Genomic DNA, 20,249 nt, shown 5'->3' on the forward strand with positions numbered 1-20,249 from the left:
ATTGAAACCAGTAATTAATAATTTCTTTTTTCTTTTTTTCTTTTTTTCTAATGATCACCAAAGTCAAAAAGATTTCCAAGCTGAACTTTCAACATTTCTTAGTAAAATATACATCTATATCCGAAAATTCAAAAATATGAATCTTTGAAATCTATGGCACATGAAAAAATTAAACATAATTTATATATTTGTATTGTATTTATTTTATATTAAATATATATCATCAAAGACTTTGCCGTCGCCCGTTTCTACTTAAACTAATCTTGGAGGCTAAAACATCCCAACAGGAAAAAATTACTATATCGATTAGGCTATAGTATTCTTCATTTCTAATCATAGAGCCCAGAATCTATATTATTAGAACTTCTTTAAGGGTTCCAGGCAGGAGAAGCATCCTGGAAACAGAGTTTGTAAAAATTATTATGGCTATGTGGGACCCTCCTGGAATATAAAATTTCAACAACAATGACAAAAAGAGTCCAATTTACTCAGCCTTGGACCCAGGATGTTTCCTGCGGCTATCCTGGAAGCTGGTCTGAAATCTCCTCCTCAACTGCAACTAATTTTTCTTTCCTTTATATACTAACCACCACACTCCCTCCTTTCCACTCAAAATCAGCTTCCTCATTTCTCTTCAACCACCAATTTTCAATTTAATTTCTAACTCGGAAACGTTATAGCCTTTCCCAAATGGCATCTTCTGAAGAAACATCAGCCTTGGAACTCATCAGGCAGCACCTACTTACTGACTTTGCTTCCATTGAAACCTTTGTTTCCAATCTTGATCACTGTACTTCCAGGGTCTCCACCCCTGAAATCCCACAATTCCCTGAAGTATCCAAGCCATCTCAGCTCAACCCAACTCAAGTCTGTAGCCCAAACCAGCTAAAACAATCTACTCTTAGCCAACGTCGTCCTTCTATAAACGTCACAATCCCACCAGCAAAAGTTGACATAAGCTCCAAGCCGCCGGCTGCGGTTGAATCGTTGGACCCTAACGAGAAAAGGCACTACAGGGGTGTCAGGAGACGACCATGGGGCAAATTCGCAGCTGAAATCAGAGACCCTAACAGAAAAGGCGCAAGGGTTTGGCTTGGAACCTTTGAAACCGCCATAGAAGCTGCTAAAGCTTATGACAGAGCTGCCTTTAAGCTACGAGGAAGTAAAGCCATACTGAATTTCCCTCTTGAAGCTGGGAAATCAAATTCCTCAGAGTCTGAATTAAACGAGGATTCATTTTCTAGGAAAAGGAGAAGAGAGGAAGAGGAACAAGAAGAACAGAGCCAGGAGAGTAAGGTAGTGAAAAGGGAGGAGGAGGAGGAGGAGGAGGAGGAGGAGGAGAAGCTAACGGAGGAAAAGGTGACGGCGACGGTGATGGAAAACGTAACGCCGGCGGTATGTTTAACGCCGTCAAGTTGGACGGGGTTTTGGGATAGCGAAGACATGAAGGGAATATTCAGTATCCCTCCGTTATCTCCGTTATCGCCACATCCTTCGTTTGGGTATGCAAGGCTTGCAGTAATGTAAGACGTAAGTGATAATGCCTTTGACGGGCTCCAGCCGCCGTTTACTAAATTAGGAAAAGTTGCTGACGTGGCTGGATGAATTATCCAAAATGCGTCTTCTATTTTTAGTGTATTCAGGGTACCGCATCCAAAGGGAATGCCTGCCCAGTCCTAAGCCTTTTTGTTGAATTATATAATTGTATTTGTTCTTTAATTTTTTTTATTTAATGAAATTGTCTTTTGAAATCATTAAAAGTTCCTTTTTCTATGCTTATAGAAATTAGAGTTTAGGAGTTTATGTCAAATTTCAATGATAAGTTCTACAACTCATCAGGAATTATTAATTTATTTTTCACTAATATATGATTATTAATGCAATTAAATGTAAGCTTACTTAATTTTAATCCTATCGTGGATAGAGTCGGATCAAATTTGATTAGCTTTTCAAAAGATCTATCATCTATGCATGGTTTGGCTTAATTTAGCTCGTATTAGATATCTTAATTTTAAAAAAATAAATAAATTGCTATATTAAAAGTACAAAAATATTAATATTTTTCAATATATTTTAAAACTAAAATTAAAAAAATTTATAAATAAAAAAAAATTTAAATCTAATTGGATTTAAATTTTAAAACCCATAAGTTCTAGAATTCTTAGGTTCTAGAATTCTTATTCAAAACTTGATTCAAAGGCAAATTAAACCTGTGGACCAAACAAATAACTTAATCCATAAATAAATCTATTTAATTTTAATATCCTGTATGAAAAAAAATATATATATATATATATATAGCTTTATCAAATCCCAAACAAATTAATTACACAATCTCATTTCATTAGGATTAGAGAAATCTTTAATATAAACTAAAAAAATGATGATATAAAAAGATTTATTAGGTCTTAAACTTTTTCCCTTTTTTTTTTCTTGATGAAAGTAGTATCATTTTCATTTAAGCATCCCATGAAAATTTTAAAAATTTTATTGACAGTTTATTGGATAATTTTCCATGCCTTCAATTAAAAAATGAAGCAAACTAATCTGACTCAATTGAAAATTTTCTTTGGATTGCTTTTTTCACCTTAAGCCAGTGCTTCAATTACCATTGTTTCTGCTAATGGTAAAGTGTTTGTGGCAGCAGCATTGGCCAAAAAAGATTTGGAAAACTACTGGTTTTTACATGAATATTGCATGACTCTTGTTTATAGAAAAAAAAAAAAAAAAAAAAGGTCCTGACAACTTTTATCAAATTCATGACAATTTTTTGTCAGATTATATGAAATCTGATAAAATCTGTTTTGTAACTATCTAGTCACCTTGATAAGTCCAATTATCAAGACAAAAAAGGGTTAAGCTTTATCTTTGATAGTCCCTATCCAAGTAGGATAACCATCATGGGCATTATCCCACGAGTTCAGCCAATATGATATTCAGAATTTTTTATGTTCATGTTAATATTTGATAAAATTAAGAAGTGGGCAAATAGGTGGATTAAGTTTCATATCGTTTTTAGATCGATTCACTTTTGACTTATTCTCTTTCATGTTTGCATTGGTTTCAAATCATTTTAAACGTTAAGCAAGGCATAATAATTTTAACATAAATTTTAGATTCGAATAATTTTAAATTCAAATTAATTTAAATTATGATAATTTCAAATTCAAATAATCTCAAATTTAAGTTATTAAGTGACAGTTTCAAGTGAATTTGCTTAACAACATATGATAGTTTTTATAGCCATTTAGCATTTAACATCCATGTCAACCTCGCAAGAAGATCATGCATGTACGATGATTTGGGCAGGGTCCTCTGCAAGTAGCAGAGCGACTTTTTTCCTTGGGATGAAGCAGAGCAGCTTCACATTGCTACGCATCTGGTCATTTTACACAATCCATGATGAAGCTGCCAAATCATATGACAAGAATCTTTACGAGTTGTTGCCTGTGGAGCCCTCCAATTAATCCAAACCTTTATGAGTGCACCCATACTCACCACAGCCGCTCCACCTCACCTATGTGGATGCCTTGCGCAAGTTGGGAGGTCCCAGCTCAGGACAAAAGATAAAACATGGACAATCTTTTTCACTTCTGCCTAGTACCAACTTGTAACTCCCCTTAAGGTGTCCCCATTTTTGCCTTATTAATGTCAAGAGGATAAGATCATCCAATTTCCAGCACATAACTTTGGGGGTGAAAACCGTGTGCAGAAAGATCAGATCAGATCAGAAGATCCTTTGTCCAAGCACTGTAGGCAAACCAAAACAACAATAAATTTCAGGTGAGTCCCACGGTAGAAAGTAAAGTAAAGGGTCGTCAATTTCCAGGGCCATTGGCAATATTTTCTTACCTGTATAAATATCCCAACTCACTCCCACTTCCAACTTCATATCCGTTTTCATAAATTCCTGAAGACTCTAATAAAAATGGCTACCCTGGAAGAATCAACAACACTTGAGTTCATTCGACAACACCTTCTCGGAGACTTTGCCTCCACAGATGCTTTTATAACTAGCCTTGATTTTGGTCTCTCTCAACTACAACCCATCATCAAATCCCAAAACCAAATTCCTAAACTAGAACTTGACTCCCCCGTATCCGACCCAAATTACCAAATCCCTGAAATCTTCAGCTATGACTTAAAACCTGAAGTTCTTGATATGGAATCTCCAAGTTCCAACAATTCAGGGTCAAAACTGGAGCCAAAGGTGTCACTTTGTGAAGAGAGAAGGCATTACAGAGGGGTCCGGAGAAGGCCATGGGGCAAGTTTGCTGCAGAGATTCGAGACCCGAACAGGAAGGGAAGTCGGGTCTGGTTAGGTACTTTTGATAGTGATGTTGACGCTGCCAAGGCTTATGATTGTGCAGCATTTAAAATGAGGGGTCACAAAGCAATATTAAATTTTCCACTAGAAGCCGGAGATGCTAGCCCACCTGCCACTACAGGTAGGAAAAGGAGAAGAAAGAAGAGAATTCAGATGCAGGAAAGTGACGTCACGTCACTGGATAGTGGTGAGCTGGCTTGGGAGGTGAAGGAAGAAGAAGATGAGCTTGATCACGCTTAGAATCAACTGTCACCATACTAGAAACATGATAGATAATGCGAGTTAAGGATAAGCCGTAATGTGAGGCCTATGACTAATGTCCAAATAACATTGAAGATAAATGCACTAATTATATTTTGTATCTAATTATTGGTTCCTTGCAAGTTCATTTTGAGTTCGATTAGTGATTACTATGAGTGAAAACTTGAATTGAAATATGTTAAATTAGAGTTCTAATGTTTGCATTTTTTGTTAAAAAAAATGAATAACTAAGATGTTTTAGATTAAGTTATCAAGAATTCATGTAATCTATTAATAAAATATTAAATTTTTAATCTCAATAATCAAAGTTTCAATCCTAATAACTTTCCGTACATGACAAAGAATGGTTTACCCTAAGTTAAGAGAAAATGAAACATTTATGTTCTTAGGATCATGGAATGATGTAAGAGCAGGACCTTCTTGTACATAAATTGTATAAAAAATTGCAGTTAAAATTTTGTGGAGAGGAATGTGGCACAATGTTGTTCTTGAGTCTAGACTTATCTGCTTTACCGATATTTATGTTATGTTTTTTCTTTCATTGTTTTTTTTTTTTTTGGGAGGGTTGTGGGGGGGGGGGGGGGGGGTGAAGAAATTTGTTTTCTTTTGTTGGAATAGTATACCATCAATGGATGCTAGTACTACAAAATGATGTCAGGATATGCAGGAATTTCAATGCAAATTCATTTCCAACTTAAATCATATTCAACTGAGGAAATGAATAACGAATGAAGTCTAGATATGGGCTATATTTTGCTTACTCAAAAGACTGAAATCAGGCTCATAAATGGTTTTTGACTTCAAACCAAAGTTTCAACGTTCTATCTAATCAAATTATCTGCATGAACATGTCCAGTTTCACAAATGGATTTCCATGTACATTTATTTGCTCGAAGGATGTTACTGACAAAAGCTCAACATTCTCACAAAAAGAAAAAAAACTTACCTCAAACCCCAAAACTGCCTTTGACAAATCAGGGTGAAGACAAAACCAAGTCAAGCCAAGCATTCGGTTGAAATTGAAAACCACCTTGATGTCGAGATCAGACCATGGCCCGCATCTTCTCCATCTCAGTTCGTTGTATATAAAAAACTATTGACAGCCGCAGCTTAGGGGTACGTTTTGCATCAACCAATTCTCAATCAGAAAAGGATAGAACTCAGCCAACAAGCTGCAGCAAAGGGGGCCTCCTAATGAATCTAGTTGCCAGAGTTTTGTCTCCTTGTTCCGTACGTTTCCATTTCCAATTCGATGGTGCATTCACAGGTTGTAAATGATAGAGAAAGACAAATGCCCCAAAGCAACTTGCGGAGGAAAACTTTGTAGCAAAGATATAAGAGATATTATTATAATGATCGTCATCCAACCCTTGTTCACATGATCTCATGAACATTTAATAATTGATCTCAATTTTCAAATTTAAAGGTTGGCAATTTGCTGTAGTGTAGATGGGTAGGGACCAGAGATGCCAAAGGTGAACCGAATTTTTTTTTTTTTAAAGGACCACTCAAACAGTTACAACTCAATTTAACAATTTGAATCTATCGTGTTCAACCCAAACTTGAAACAATTTAAATCCAAATTTAGAACGGATTCAGACTCGAAAGATCCAAAAATTTAATAAAAAATAACTTAAAATTAGCCAAAGTGACCCGACTAACCCACTCAATTGACACATCTAGCTGGGGCTATTTCCCTTCGGTATCTAAAACAGAAAATAATCCTCCTCGAACTTCCAAATATACATCCTGAAAACATACCAAGGAACAAAAAAGTTTAGTTTCAGAAATTAATTCGACAGGGAAAGCATGCAAGCAACAAGCCAACAACCACATAGCATCGCAACGGCACAACCTGGATTTTTTTAGGGGTTATACAGACAGAGATTAGAGTCCAGATATATGCTCTTGGAGCAAGCTTATGAGTATAACAATCATTGTCATATTATGTGGATGCATTTGCTGTTCCAACATAAATTTATCAATAATCCAATTTTCGTTCAATATAATTTACAAATATATTGGCAATGTGTCATGATGATAGCAAATTCTAGAGACAATCCAATTTGAGAACAAATATGTAGCGACCAAGCTATGAGCTAAATGACAGACGGTAAATCTACCCAATAAGAGGGCGTCTAAGATCAATCTGTCATGGCCATTCTTCTGTATCGAGGTTGAATAGATTTTGCCAAAATTATTAGAAGCAAGAGAAGAAGCAGCACTGACTTGTTTGCACCTGAGCTTACACCCATCAAATCTAAATAGAAGTAATCTTCATGTTGTTGATCAAGTCAATAGTGTCTTTACACACCTTTCCCCCTATTGATTCCGCACAGTTCAGGAAACTGGGTTGATTCGTCGAAGCAAGAAGTCTAGCCCACATCCTATCTGTCAACTTCACTGTGTTTTGAGTTTCAGTAACATGCTGAAACAGGAACACCATACCACGCCATTCAAAGTTAGACATCAACTCAAATATGGTACCAAAACTTGGTAAATTTGCTACTAGGCCACAACAAAAGTGTTTGTCTCCATTTTCTGAGGTCTTATAGGTAAAGAAAGAACTAGTTGAATTTCAAATAACTTAGTTCATGGAGAACTTTTTAACTTCAAAAATTAAATGCAATTAGGTATGAAGCACAAGTTGTTAGATTTCAAAATAAAGCTAAAAGCGTTGACGGCTCTGAAGCTTACAGAAATTGGAATATAGGCGTGTCTGCTGTTCACAGGTCCAACTGTGAACCCCGTATACCCAGCCATGGCCCCATGCACGGCACTTTGAGCAAGAAGAGTGCAGTAAATGTTGTCTGATGCATTACTTGGAATAGCTCTTATCATGTATGTTGGATCTGGGGGATAAAAAATAAATAAGTTTAGTTTTATAGCATGAAATAAAAGAACAAGTAGTTCTAATATAGAAGAGAATTAAAATTTGTCGACCAACTTCCACATCAAAACTCAAGCAAAGGTTCTTGAAAAGCAAAGATGTCTCATGAAATTTGGTCTTCATTCAGGTAGAGGATTTCAAACTAGTTGTTTTTATGATAACACTTATTATACTGAAATTTTGGTACATGACATTGATAGAAAAATAGGTATCCAGGAGGCCTGCAGTAAAACATTCAGCTCATGGTTTCATGAACTATAATACTGAACTTGTCATCTAAAACCTGCATTAGCTAGCCTTCCTTTTTGGCCATAGTACCTGCTAAACCACAAGGCATCATTTAAAGTACTAAGCATAAGTTAAGAGACAGAAGCATCTCTATTGCATAAGGGAAGCACAAGTGCATGCCCCATCAATTAGTTGTCTGGATGTGCTTATACATCCAGAATTCCTTCTTGGCAAATCTTAAATCAAATAGAAATTGTGAGACTCTCAGATGCTCGTCATCAAGTGATTCCTGCACCAACCATCATATACATAACATTTTGCAAAATATGGCTTATGCATATCTAGGGATTTTCTTGAGGTAAATTAGCATGACAAAATACCCAAATCTTTTAGCCAGGATTATCTTTAATATAAAAATGACTGATCAAAAGATATTGCACTAGTCACAAGGACAAGCGGGGGGAGGGAAGGATGTCAAAAGTATTTTATGGATGTTTTATAACTCATCCTCATGGGATATAACTAGATGTAGAGCTAAGGCCTAAAAGTCATTGCTTTCCTGAGGGCAAAGCGAAATGTAAGAACAAAAATGATACCGTGTTGGAACTTACCGATGTATTTCATATTTATTGCCATCTTCCGCTCCTTTGTAAAATGATCCTACATGAAGTAGTATTCAATTAAGGAGAAATGATAAAGGCACAGGCAAGAAGAACAAAAGGAAGGATTAATTACCAAAGACCCTTGGTAACAAAGTATAATTACAATTTCCTCCAAATTTTGAGAATTATACACATCACCATAAGACATCATGTTAATGCGCTAAAACCCTTCAATATTGGATCTCGAGAAAAATTGCCCCAATAAGAAATCATTCGGCAGCCAATAGAAAATTTTCAATCCAAACAAAAATGTTAGATAAAACATACTAGAATATTCTTGGCGTGAATCACTAAGTTTTTGTTTCATCTCATGGTATATAGTTCAGAACTGCATGAAAGAACACCTTTTTTTTTCCTTTTTCTGATTTTTCTAATCCATGGATGCTTCTATTTCTAAACTTCCATTAACATATTATAATTATATAAAATGAAATTAAACACAGAATCCACGAAAAGGAATATTAATTACAATTATCATCCACTTCAATACTTACTTTCATAGTCCAAAAACCCTTTGGAAAAAGGTTGCTTAAGGGAAGGTGAAATCAAAAACTTTTTTTTTTCCTTAAGGTATTGTTGAGAATATAATACCATTATGTACTGAAATTAAAAATCACAAGCTGATAGAATTTATGCACTCCACCTTGATATTTTGAGTTAACCAGAGACCAACATCAAGGAGAAGCCTGTTTCCAGATGCATCTTTCTCATCAATTCCATGCATACTCTGAGCAACATATTCCTGCCCAGCCCCTTCAGCAACAACAATAACTATATGTCCATTCTCTTTTAGCCGCTCTTCAATAAACTCAAAGAGTCCACCTTTGCCTTCCAGGTAGAATGGAGATTCTGGAATCAAGCAGCAATCCTGTTGCATGTCAAATATTATGACATTGTCAGTGACATCAGTAAAGCAAAGATGAAGTTGAACCAACATACTATTCTTTACTCTTTACTCTAATTGAATGAATTCAAGGGAGACTTAAATAGGGGAAAAATAAATAATAATAACAAAAAAGACAAGAAAGAATACAGTCTTCTAAAATTCAGAGTAATTCAAGAGGTATTTATCCTAAGAAGTTGGTTGTATACAAAATGGGACCAAGACCTTACCACATCTCGACTTGCCAGTGTTGCAAACATACCAATGAAACCTGCATGATTAATAGTTAAGAAGTATGCCAGCAACACACACACACACACACACACATTATATGTATTACCTCAATATATAATAAATAGATATGCTGAAAGTCCCCTAAATAAATATTTACCATGTAGTTTGTATAAGGTTCAAAACACTAACCGCTGTATCTTCCCATGAGTTTGACAATTCCAATGCCATTTTCCACACTTTCTACCTCCACATGTGCAGCATTAACGGCCCTCTGAGCTTCTTCAACAGCAGTATCAAAACCAAAAGATTTATCGATCACCTAAAATCAGGCACAATTATAATTCCTCAGTCTAAACAGAAGATTGCCATCTTCAAAATTGTATATGACAAACATGTTTCTATAAGAGCATTCAGAACAATGTACTCCATCATGGTAAAAAAAAAAAAGGGCTTTTAATGAACATAGAAAATATAATAGAGAGAAAGAGAAGAAAGATATAAAATTTGGCTGTCAATACTTAGAATAGGAGGCCCTCTCCTTGACTAAACGTTTTAGATGCTTTACACTCCAATCATTCTACAAACTGCAGATACCAAAAATAAATCTTTGTGTTCACCCAGGAGTACAACCCTCTTTGAATAGAAGTATTTACAAAATAGAGAAGTCATTGAGATAGGACCATCTAAACCCAAATGAAAGGTGCATACATACAGTTAAAATACTTAAAAGTAAAACATACTTTATTTCTTTTTACCATACCCAACAGTTACTACAAGAAAGTTGTAAAGTGGCTTGGACATTTTTGAAGCACAAACCCACCCTAAGCCCCTTGCATCTTCATGTTATTCTGAAACCGTACATATATGTAGATTTGAAGATGTAATCATAAAGAGCATGCAAGTAAATCTCAAAACTTGGAAGAGGGTCCTCCATTACTGTATAAATAGCATTTTAAGGAGACTCCATTTTCTGGACAATGCAGCAAGAAAATGCACTTATTTTTTTCCAACATTTTTTGAGAGAAATTTTCTTAAACATTTGTAGAGTCAATAAATTTGGTAATCATATGGCTACTGCAAAATACTACCTATTTTCACTCTTTCAAATATTATAATATTGTGGTAGAACTTACTGCAATATCATTATCAATTGTCTTGGGTATGCCAGCAACTGCTACTTGAAGACCACGTTTCTCAACTTCCTTAAAGAAAACGCCCATAAGCAACCGCAGAAAGGAAGAAATAAAAAAATTACAAAAAGTTCCTAATGGATACACCTAAGAAATAGGAATAATCTTAAACTGGAAGATAAATTACCTCATAAATCCGAGCTGCTCCCCGCTGGGTTCCATCTCCTCCAATAATGTAAACCTGAAATCCATAGAGAGATCAGCCTATCTACTCTTTCTTTTCCTTTGAAGAAGATTTTCAGAAGCTACCCACAAGTGAAGAGAAGCTTATATGGACAAGAAAGCAACTGTTTACCTGATTGATTCCCCTGTCCTGGATGTTATCAACAATCTTTTGGGTATCATGACCCCCTCGTGAAGTGAGAAGAAAGGTACCACCACGTTTGTGTATATCATTCACAACTTTAGGTGTTAATTTCAAGGTATTTTTAGAGTAAAAGCCTCTATATCCTCCCTGGAAGTTTCAACAGTATCATGATGAAACAAAGTTTCAACCAACTAAAACTAATACAAGCATTGGAAAAGAATGTAAACTAAGTTTAAGAGAACCAAGACACATAAGTAGAAAAAGAAGAGGAACTATCTCAAAGTAAACTGTGCCTACTCTGGAATCTAGAAAGCTAGAACTCTTCTTTACGCTCTTTTCACAATCAGAGTCCCATTACTCATGAGTATCATTTAAAGGAGCCACCTAAAAAGATTTTTAAATAAAAAAATCATGCGCCGAAAACGGATGCACTAATCAATGGTTCTTCCAGTTGCCAAGGAGCCAGTATTTATCCAAGGATAAATACTGTAGAATGAAGTAAGAAATATGAACAGTAGATGTCTTCGAAGAAAAAGAGAAACCACTTGAGCAAAGAACATAGAGTGTCGAATGAAATCACCTGAATGCCAAGTATATCATCGACACCATACATATAGTTCAAGCCACATACTATCTCCCGAATGACTGTATTGATCCCTGGGCACAAACCACCACAAGTTACTATGCAAGCACGCACTTCCTCTGATTTGAAATAGACCTACAACCAAAAACGCATTAAATAGGATAATGTTCCCATGTCAAGAGTATGAAGATGTCTTTGAAAGAAAATACACCTTTTCTCGTGGCCCTGCACGCCGGAAATGTACTCCTCGGGAACTATCCTTCTGAACAACAATCTAAACAAGAGAAACGCAATTACCAAAGAAAGGAAACAGATAAGCCATTACCCCAGTGACAATTTTACCATTGTGGGATCAGAATCAAATAGATAAACTTTTAAGTCAAATTTTGGGGTTGTGTTTTTCTTTGTTTTGTTCTTATTCTTTTTTGGTTACTTACCTTCTGAGCAACCACATCTTCGGGACCAACAAAAGTTTGCCTGGCAAGACAGAAGATGAAAGTATAACAACAATGAAATATAAACTAACTGACCACAATGACGTTATATGGTAATATAAAGAAAATTTCACCAAAAATAAATGGTCTTACTTGACAATAGCATATGCTTGGCTATTTTGCAAAGGATTTGGGTACGACTGAAGGAAAAAAACAAAAAGATACAATTTATGTAAAGGAAAAAAATATAAAACCAAGAAATTGGAGGAACTTGAACACTGTCAAAACCCTTAACCCAAGTAAAGAATCAAAGCAGGGATATCAACAACTTGGGCAGCAGAATGATATTTAGAGATAACTAATTAAACAAGTAAAGTCAAAAGAATTGCAAGGTAAGATTTTAGATGACATCATCTCTTGTAATGCATTCCTAAATCTCTACAAAAAGTGAACGATTTTTAGAAAGAAATGACACTACATACTGATACTTTTCTTATTTAAATACTTTCCAAGTTCTTAAATTCACTGTTTCGAGAGCAATCCAATTATCATTCAATTCTTTTTTTTTATAAGGAGAATTCATTACAAACTCCAAAGAAGCAGGGAATGGACTGCAAAGCCAATTGTATTTCAGCTTCAAAACTATTTTTTTTCTTTTCTATTTTCTCTTCCAATTTCTCTATTATAAGCAAACAATTGGAGTCCAAAATTCCTAATCAATATAAGAATCATTTTCTCTACACTACTTAACATAATCAACATAAACTAATTATTAAAATCAGGAAAGTAAAAAAAATATATATATATATAGTAGCTTAAAAGATGCATTAATTACATGCAAATCAGGGAGGAAATTAGTCAAGTGAGGGACGTCATCGAGGACAAAGCCGTCATCCGCCGTCTGATCCAAAACCTGAGCTCTGATTCGAAGGTTTAGGCAGGAAATCAAGGGGGTTTTGGGGTAGGAGTTTCGAGACTTGAAATTCAAGGAGTGGAGAACTGGAGATCGTGGTTTGAAGAGGAATGTTGGAATAGGAGGGGAAGATTTGGAGAAAGGAGAGGAAATCGATAAATCCATGGAATATATGTTCACAAGATTTTTCCAAGATTTTACTAACAAATTGTAGTGAATTTTAACCGTCGGGAGATTTTCAAGACACTAAAAAGTAAGAAATGGAGGAGCTGTCGTACGGGACTCAGCTCGTTAACTTGGCTTTGACTTTGACCTTTTATATGTGTAATGTAATAGCCGTAAGTTAAAGTCGTTGACAGTTAAAATATGGACTGTGTTTGGCAAAAAATTAAAAGAACACTTGGATTTTTTTATCTGTTCTTATACAAATAGTAATGGACTCTCTTTTTAATTATTAGTATTTTTTTTTTCTTCCGTGCACTATGATTTTTTTTAATTACCAGAGCTAACCCTGCATGACTAACAAAATAATTTTAATTTAATATAATAATTTTGAGTTTTGTCAAATTCCATTTAAGTGATTTTAAATACATTTCCAATTTATATGTATATGTTATATTTATTTCGTATTAAATACATGTAAAATATTAAAATTATTATATCACAATTCATATTAATACATTAAACACGAAATATATTTTTTATTTTTATTAAAATTTTAAATCATATTATTATTTTTTTTAATATCGTATCATTATTTTAAATTGTTAGATTTAATTTTGAGCATGAATAATTCTAGCCAAATAAACAAAAAAAATACTTATAATGACTATCCATGGCATTTTCTTTTATAAATGAGCAAAACACAAATTATCAAGGCTCATCGTTACATGAAAAAATTAGAAAGTAGAGCCTTCCATGAAAATTGTAAATTACTGAATAATTTCTTTACAACACATAACAGAAAAAGAAGTAACACAATTATATATTATTGGGATATATTGCTGAACGTGCACATGTATGCAACATAAAATGATCAATGAATGAACAAAATTTTCTTCATGACTGCTAAATTAATCAAAGTGCCGATCACCAACCGGAGCATTGATCCTTTCGACTGCAACCAATGGGGATTTCAGGCACTGACTTACCTAGGAGAATATTGTATCTGCGTATATGATGTGTATTTCTAAAATCAAAAGCTTTCAAGTAAGAAAATGGTCGATCATATGTTGGATGACATCTGCACCTTCTATATGCATAACTTCATCTTTAACCTGAAAAATGTGCATACTGGGAACTTACTCCTTCAAAAGAAGTAAAAAAGTTGCTTTGGATCTACATGAATGATCTCATGCAAGGTATATTAACTTTTCTTAGGCTTTGCTTGTAGGAAGGATGAAAATGGGTAAAGATGAAAACTTGTTAATCTAATGGTTAAGCTATAAATTAGGAAAGCAATTATGAATTTTAATCATTGGATTAACAAGTCTTTCATCTTTAGCGCCAAATAAATGGATAGATAAATAAAGAGAAAGAGAGAGATACCTGTATGACACTATGAGCAGCAAATCTCAGTCTACTTGTGTGAAAACTAACATCTATTTTTTCCCATGAAACTCGAGATAGACCTCTTACCAGTTCCTCTGCACACCATTACCCAATTAATGGAGTTGTACAATTTGGAAACACTAAAGAAAGGAATATGGGGGGGGGGGGGGGTGGAAATTCATTAAGAACAACAAAGACCATTTAGATGCAATGGCAATTAAATTCATAAGAATAAAGCAAGGAATTTGAAAATAGTCAGACAGAAGAAAGAGAAACACAATTTTTTTTTTGGTACAAAGGAGGCCAAAGCCTAAAGGGAATTGGGGAAGGAGCATTTGCAAGTGTTGGAGATCGAAACTCAGCCTTGACGGGATCCACCCCCTAAGAGAGGTGATTGAACCATTTGGGCTAAGACCCAGGTTCAAAGAAACAATATAATACGGAATAGAGATGCAAAATGTACTTTGGGCAAGCAAACTAGTGAACTTGGAATGCGGAAGACAACCAACAAAAACATAACTAAACTTAGCAAAAGTACAGTTCCTTCTCAAGCCAGAAAAGTAAGTTTGTATACCTTCTAGCTTGTCAGATGAGCCATCATACTCTGTTGAAATAGTTTCATATTGATCAGCATCACAGGCCTTGCAGTGTTCTTCATACACGATATGTGGATACATTTCATTTAGAGACTCCTTCCACTAATAACGAGACAGATGTTCTGGTCATCAACTACTAACCAAAAGTGCTACAAACATGAAGTCAAATGAAAAATGTTCACAAAGATTATAATACCTTTGGCAGTTCACTATTCCTTCTTATTGATGATGTTCTCCATCCCACAATATCTTTACAATATTTCATTAACAAAAACAAATACAATCAAATTTAACACAAATCAGGAACAGGCAAAATTAAAAAAAAATAAATAAAAAACTGATCATGGAGAAAGGATACGGTCATAGCCCACATTGGAATACAGCACCCGACGTTTGAATAAACGCAATGCAGACCTGCATAGAGGAATTTACTACTATTTCAATCGTTTTACAAATCCAGACCTAAAAGTAAGACATCTCAAGTAACTCTACAAAGAAAGCAATTTATACAAAGGTGAAAGTTGCACACATGAAGTAAAACTCATCATGGTCTTCCAACATCCGCTTAAGCAGTGGAGGCTTCCCTTCATCATCATCAGTAAGAAAAAGGTGCCGACCTGTTCTCCTAAATATCCAATGAATAACACGACTTGCAGCTTTCTCAAAAGCAGTTACCCCAAAAAGAAATGGTACCTAGAAACAAACATTTTACTATGACAATAAGTAAAGATAATCCAACAATGGCTAAAATCCAATGAATAAAAAAACAGACTGGAGGTTGAACCGATGAGGGCACCAATTCCCGGTTCAACCAGCCGACCCAATGTAAAAGAGATTTTAATATTAAATACTTTATTTTAACATTAAATAAGTATTAAATATAGCAAATGGTTAACAAAAAATCCATTTGGCTTAAGGGTATGATCTTTACTATAGAATTGAGAGGTTAAAGGTAAATCCCACTACTTATAAATAAATTTTGAATAATAAAACAATAAAATACATATAAAACTGGTTTAATCAGGTTTTCGCCAGTTCAATATATGTTATTGGAACGGACAGGCCACCGTTTCAATCGGGCCGACCAGCCAGTCCAGTCCCTTTTTTTATTCACTGGTGAAATCCTTGATATACATGAGAGAGATATACATATGCCACATAACAAGCAAAGTAAGTCATGGTAAAACAAAAGTATGTTTTGTTAAAATCAATAAACTACTCAAGCAAACAAAAACCCATCTACTAAAATAACAACCTTTCAGAAGCAACTAAGTTGGGGAATACCCTTTGTAATCACAATATACAAAAGTCAGAGATGTTACTATAATTCCTTGGAATAGCGATCTTTGTGTGTGTCCAACATGCCCACATAAGAGAGAGAGAGAGAGAGAGAAAGAGAGAAAAATAATGTGTTTTGGCTATTTCATTCAGAAACATTTGTTAATACAAAGAAGCTACCTGCTTATTGCCCCTTGAACCAAGATGAGGAGATGCAACAGTGATGAAGTTAACAGCCTCCAAGCCACCAATTGTACCCCTTGGTTCCTCCTTGCATCCATTACTAGATATATCCTCTTTAACTTCTTCCTTAGGTGGTCTATAGAGTCTCCCAATTGCATATCTAGCCACAAGTCCTCCCACAGAATGTGCAACAAAGGAGATATTGCGTAAATTAGGCTTTTGTTGAATAACATCAAGGACCTAGCATTCATACATTTGTTGATAACAAATCAGAATATGCAATCGATACTCTTATATTAAAACTCATAAATTTCATCGATTATGACAACTTAATTAGGGTCATTATCAATTATGCGCTAACCTCCTTTGTCAAACGTTCACCCATTACATCCACGCCATCTAAAGTCAGCTTAGACATATTCCGTTCACTGCCTGTTGATCACGTTAATCAACCAAGTAAAATCAAGAAATATTCCAGTCAGAAACTTAAACATCAACATTGCTAACCTCAAAAACTTCAATACGTAATAGCTTACTAAAAAATAAAAATCTTGTTTAAAAGAATGGCTTTTGATCAACGCAGAAATCAAATTAATGACTTTTTATACCACTATGAATGAATTGATGGTTCCATCATCCCCTAGAATCTAAAGAAGATATGAACAAGTAACAAACACACGAGAGCAGCACCAAACGCTAGCAAAACGGGAAAGCCTTAATGGTGCCTAAACAATTGCTACTTACAATGGACAAATACTTTATCGGGTAGCCTTTTAACAAATTGCTCAGCTCCAAACTTCCAATCTGAAGAACTGCACAAGCAAGCATACGACCAATGCCAAAACTATTTTCAGGATAATTTTTAATAATATTCATAATAATAATAAATCCCATGAAAATTGTTAATAAGATTTAACACCACAGAATTGAAATTTTCCATGTGAATTGGAAATGATGCAATGCAATGATCAAACCTAGCATATTTTCAGCTCAAATCACGTATTTATGGAGTTAATCATAGAATCAAATTATAATTTAATTACTTCAAATTAAACCGATTATCATTAAACAAAGCATAAAATATGAGTGCAATTATGACACAATAATAACTAATTAACCATAACATACCAAACTAAATCAAAGCATCCAAAATCCAATTGAAAAAAAACTGAAATAATTTAATTAAATTAAATATCTCAAAATTCTTTTAAGAAAGATTTGAAAGAGAAAACGGACCTGCCGAGGATTCCATGGACCATGATAACAAGATGATCAGCTGATAAAGAATCAGAATCTTTACAACTCCAAACATCGCGACTCCCATTCACGGACTCCGACAAGCAAACTCCGTTCGTCGCGACGCCGTTTCGCATTCTTAATTTCTTAAATTATATATATTCTCAGTGCCGTTCAACGTCACCTAATAGTATGTAATACTAACAACGACAAACATGAATCTGAAATTGTATAGAAAGAAAATGAAACAATTGTGTTAGAGATGATCGAAGATTCTCGAGAATAAATTAAAAGGGGAGAGAGAAAGCCTGAGAAAAATCAGATGACAGGTGTGAGAGTTAGTTGGAGCTGTGAAATAAAAGAAAAAAGAAAAGTATAAGAAAATGAAGGGAGAGAAGGGAAAAACCCGATAGCGAAGGAAACTAAGTGTAATCCAGTCGAGACCATGTAAAAAAAATTTTAATTTTAATTTTAAATTTAAATTTGCAATTTATTATTTAAAATTTAATTTTTAAATTTAAATTTAATTCGAAATAAAAATTAAATTATTTACATTTATTATAAAACAAAAAAAAATAATTTTTATACTCAATTTTTAATTTACCTATTTATATTTAAATTCAAATTCGAATTAAAATTAATAAATATATAAATAAAATAATAATTTTAATTAAAATATATTAAAATATAAAAATTTAATTAAATTTATAAATTATTTAAATTAAATATTATAATATTTAAATTCAATTTATTCAATAAATCGAATCTAAATAATTTTTGAGGTTTTATACATCATTTTGGATCTTAAAAAGGTCCTAACAAATAGAAAATTTTTTAAAATTAACGAATGAAAATCGGAAAACTAATCTGAAAGAAAAAAAAAAAATCTAATTTTGCTTTAATTGGTAGTCGAGGTAACAGAACGTGAAATCTTAAGCGCGTAAGCGTTACTCGCCTTCGGGTGTGTTTCTTTGTTGTGGATAGAGGTGACGTGGAAAAAAATTAAAGCCTACTCGCTGCTTTTGACCGACAAAAAATATTTTAAACAATTTTGAAATTATGAGTACATGAATAATTTTTTTTACTTAATTAAATAAAACTAAAATTACCTATATAAATTTTTTTGACTTGGGATAAATGATTGTGGGGGTGATTAACTAAATTTTAAAATGATGGAGTTTGTGTTAATTTGACCTCTAAGCTAAATAAATATATTTTTAAATAATGACATAGCAGCTTAAGGATTTTTTAAATAAATATTTTCCTCCATTAAAATAAAAAAGACTAGGATTAATTGGCCTATATGAATGTGATGTTAAGTTATTACAAAAAATTATAAAGTTATTAGGACAATAAAGTTTCAATATTTTGATGCATTAGAGCATAGTTTTTTTATTAATTATTGTAATAGTGATGAATTAAGAAGATTAAGAATAATATCCAAATAATTAACTCAATGATTAACAGATAATTATTATTCAAAGAAAATAATTTAATTTTTTTTAAATAAAAAACAATTTGCAACATAAATATTAATTGAAATGATATTGAAAGATTGCGATAAATTTATTATATTTAAAATAAAAAATATATTCAAATTGAATTGAAAAATATATATTGAATGAAATTAATTTTTTTAATTAATTTTTTTTCATTTTATATAAATTTGGTGAACTTCCATGGGAACGTTGTTTTTATCTTTTTTTTTTTCTTACAATAAGTCACTAAATTTTGAAAAAAAAAAAAAAGGCCAAACATCTAAAATTTTCCATATCCATACAAATTCCCTTCACTAGGACAACCATAAGAAGACATTTGCTTGATTGCGTTGTACCAAAAAGTAGGTCCAAAAATCATCTTTATGCTATATACCATAATTTAATATTCTTTTTTTGAGTAATTATTCAAATTATCATCCACATGATATTTGGAGCAACATAGAAGTATTTATTTGCCAAACAACACCTAACAAAAAGACATTCAACAACAACAAAAAAAAATTTGTGCAAAAATTTATCAGATAGCACAATTATTTAACCTAATTTATTGTCATTTTGCCTCTGTTATTATCTACACACTCAGTTCATTGTCCCCCTGTTTTGGCCCCTACCATAAATATATATATATATATATATATATATATATATTATAAAGGTTCTCTGGCATAAATGGATAAGATAGAAACTCCTCCATTCCTAATTCAATGGAGTTTATCACCAACATCTTTGTTAGTTTTGTAATGAAAGCCACTAAAATAAAAGCAACAATTGTCTGATGATTATATTTTTGGAAACAAAATACTGGTATTTAGAAATTACTAAATCTAAAAAATAAAAATTTTAGCAAATGAATGATAATTAAGGACATCACAATATCATAAAAATTAATTGTAATAAATAAATCTTAGAATTCGACAATTTCTTAATACAAACTAATCTTGCAAGAATCATCTATCCATGTTGTTATACATTGCTTCAAAATTTTGCAAACTAC

The 20,249-nt window shown here is 33.3% G+C and overlaps 3 protein-coding genes and 1 pseudogene across 9 annotated transcripts; 2 read left to right on the plus strand and 2 right to left on the minus strand.

Moving 5' to 3' along the window:
• The first annotated feature begins 388 nt into the window (after positions 1 to 388).
• Positions 389 to 1,760, plus strand: LOC111289891 (ethylene-responsive transcription factor ERF105 pseudogene; annotated as a pseudogene). Its single transcript, XR_016346617.1, has one exon. The product of XR_016346617.1 is annotated as an ethylene-responsive transcription factor ERF105 pseudogene (transcript).
• A 2,042-nt stretch (positions 1,761 to 3,802) lies between these two features.
• On the plus strand, positions 3,803 to 4,693 carry LOC111290490 (ethylene-responsive transcription factor ERF106-like). The gene has a single exon (XM_022881819.2). It carries the CDS (start codon positions 3,929 to 3,931, stop codon positions 4,565 to 4,567), a length of 639 nt encoding a protein of 212 aa, XP_022737554.1. The 5' UTR covers positions 3,803 to 3,928; the 3' UTR covers positions 4,568 to 4,693.
• A 1,371-nt stretch (positions 4,694 to 6,064) lies between these two features.
• PFK4 (phosphofructokinase 4) lies at positions 6,065 to 13,216 on the minus strand. 3 transcript variants are annotated; one of them, XM_022880115.2, is made up of 15 exons: positions 12,835 to 13,216; positions 12,153 to 12,199; positions 12,003 to 12,042; positions 11,777 to 11,839; positions 11,563 to 11,700; positions 10,971 to 11,129; positions 10,803 to 10,856; positions 10,619 to 10,687; positions 9,675 to 9,804; positions 9,482 to 9,522; positions 9,012 to 9,236; positions 8,318 to 8,366; positions 7,286 to 7,440; positions 6,903 to 7,016; positions 6,065 to 6,337 (listed from the first exon to the last, which is right to left on the minus strand). In XM_022880115.2, exons 1-15 carry the CDS (start codon positions 13,075 to 13,077, stop codon positions 6,278 to 6,280), a joined length of 1,587 nt encoding a protein of 528 aa, XP_022735850.1. In that variant the 5' UTR covers positions 13,078 to 13,216; the 3' UTR covers positions 6,065 to 6,277. The 3 variants fall into 3 exon arrangements, with proteins under 3 accessions (XP_022735850.1, XP_089624759.1, XP_089624758.1); XM_089768633.1 differs by having other exon boundaries at positions 6,132 to 6,337; positions 6,818 to 7,016; XM_089768632.1 differs by lacking the exon at positions 6,065 to 6,337 and having other exon boundaries at positions 6,508 to 7,016.
• A 513-nt stretch (positions 13,217 to 13,729) lies between these two features.
• On the minus strand, positions 13,730 to 18,203 carry LOC111289247 (lipid droplet phospholipase 1-like). Of its 4 annotated transcripts, XM_022880118.2 has the most exons (11): positions 18,163 to 18,186; positions 17,757 to 17,977; positions 17,265 to 17,332; positions 16,882 to 16,952; positions 16,518 to 16,760; positions 15,589 to 15,752; positions 15,418 to 15,473; positions 15,256 to 15,308; positions 15,038 to 15,161; positions 14,461 to 14,558; positions 13,876 to 14,189 (listed from the first exon to the last, which is right to left on the minus strand). In XM_022880118.2, exons 2-11 carry the CDS (start codon positions 17,891 to 17,893, stop codon positions 14,118 to 14,120), a joined length of 1,086 nt encoding a protein of 361 aa, XP_022735853.2. In that variant the 5' UTR covers positions 17,894 to 17,977; positions 18,163 to 18,186; the 3' UTR covers positions 13,876 to 14,117. The 4 variants fall into 4 exon arrangements, with proteins under 4 accessions (XP_022735852.2, XP_022735854.2, XP_022735853.2 ...); XM_022880117.2 differs by lacking the exon at positions 18,163 to 18,186 and having other exon boundaries at positions 13,730 to 14,189; positions 17,757 to 18,147; XM_089768635.1 differs by lacking the exon at positions 17,265 to 17,332 and having other exon boundaries at positions 18,163 to 18,203.
• Positions 18,204 to 20,249: the final 2,046 nt, after the last annotated feature.

Source organism: Durio zibethinus, chromosome 11 (assembly GCF_047325235.1).
Source record: "Durio zibethinus cultivar Kanyao isolate XHJ-2024 chromosome 11, ASM4732523v1, whole genome shotgun sequence".
Classification (NCBI taxonomy): domain Eukaryota; kingdom Viridiplantae; phylum Streptophyta; class Magnoliopsida; order Malvales; family Malvaceae; genus Durio; species Durio zibethinus.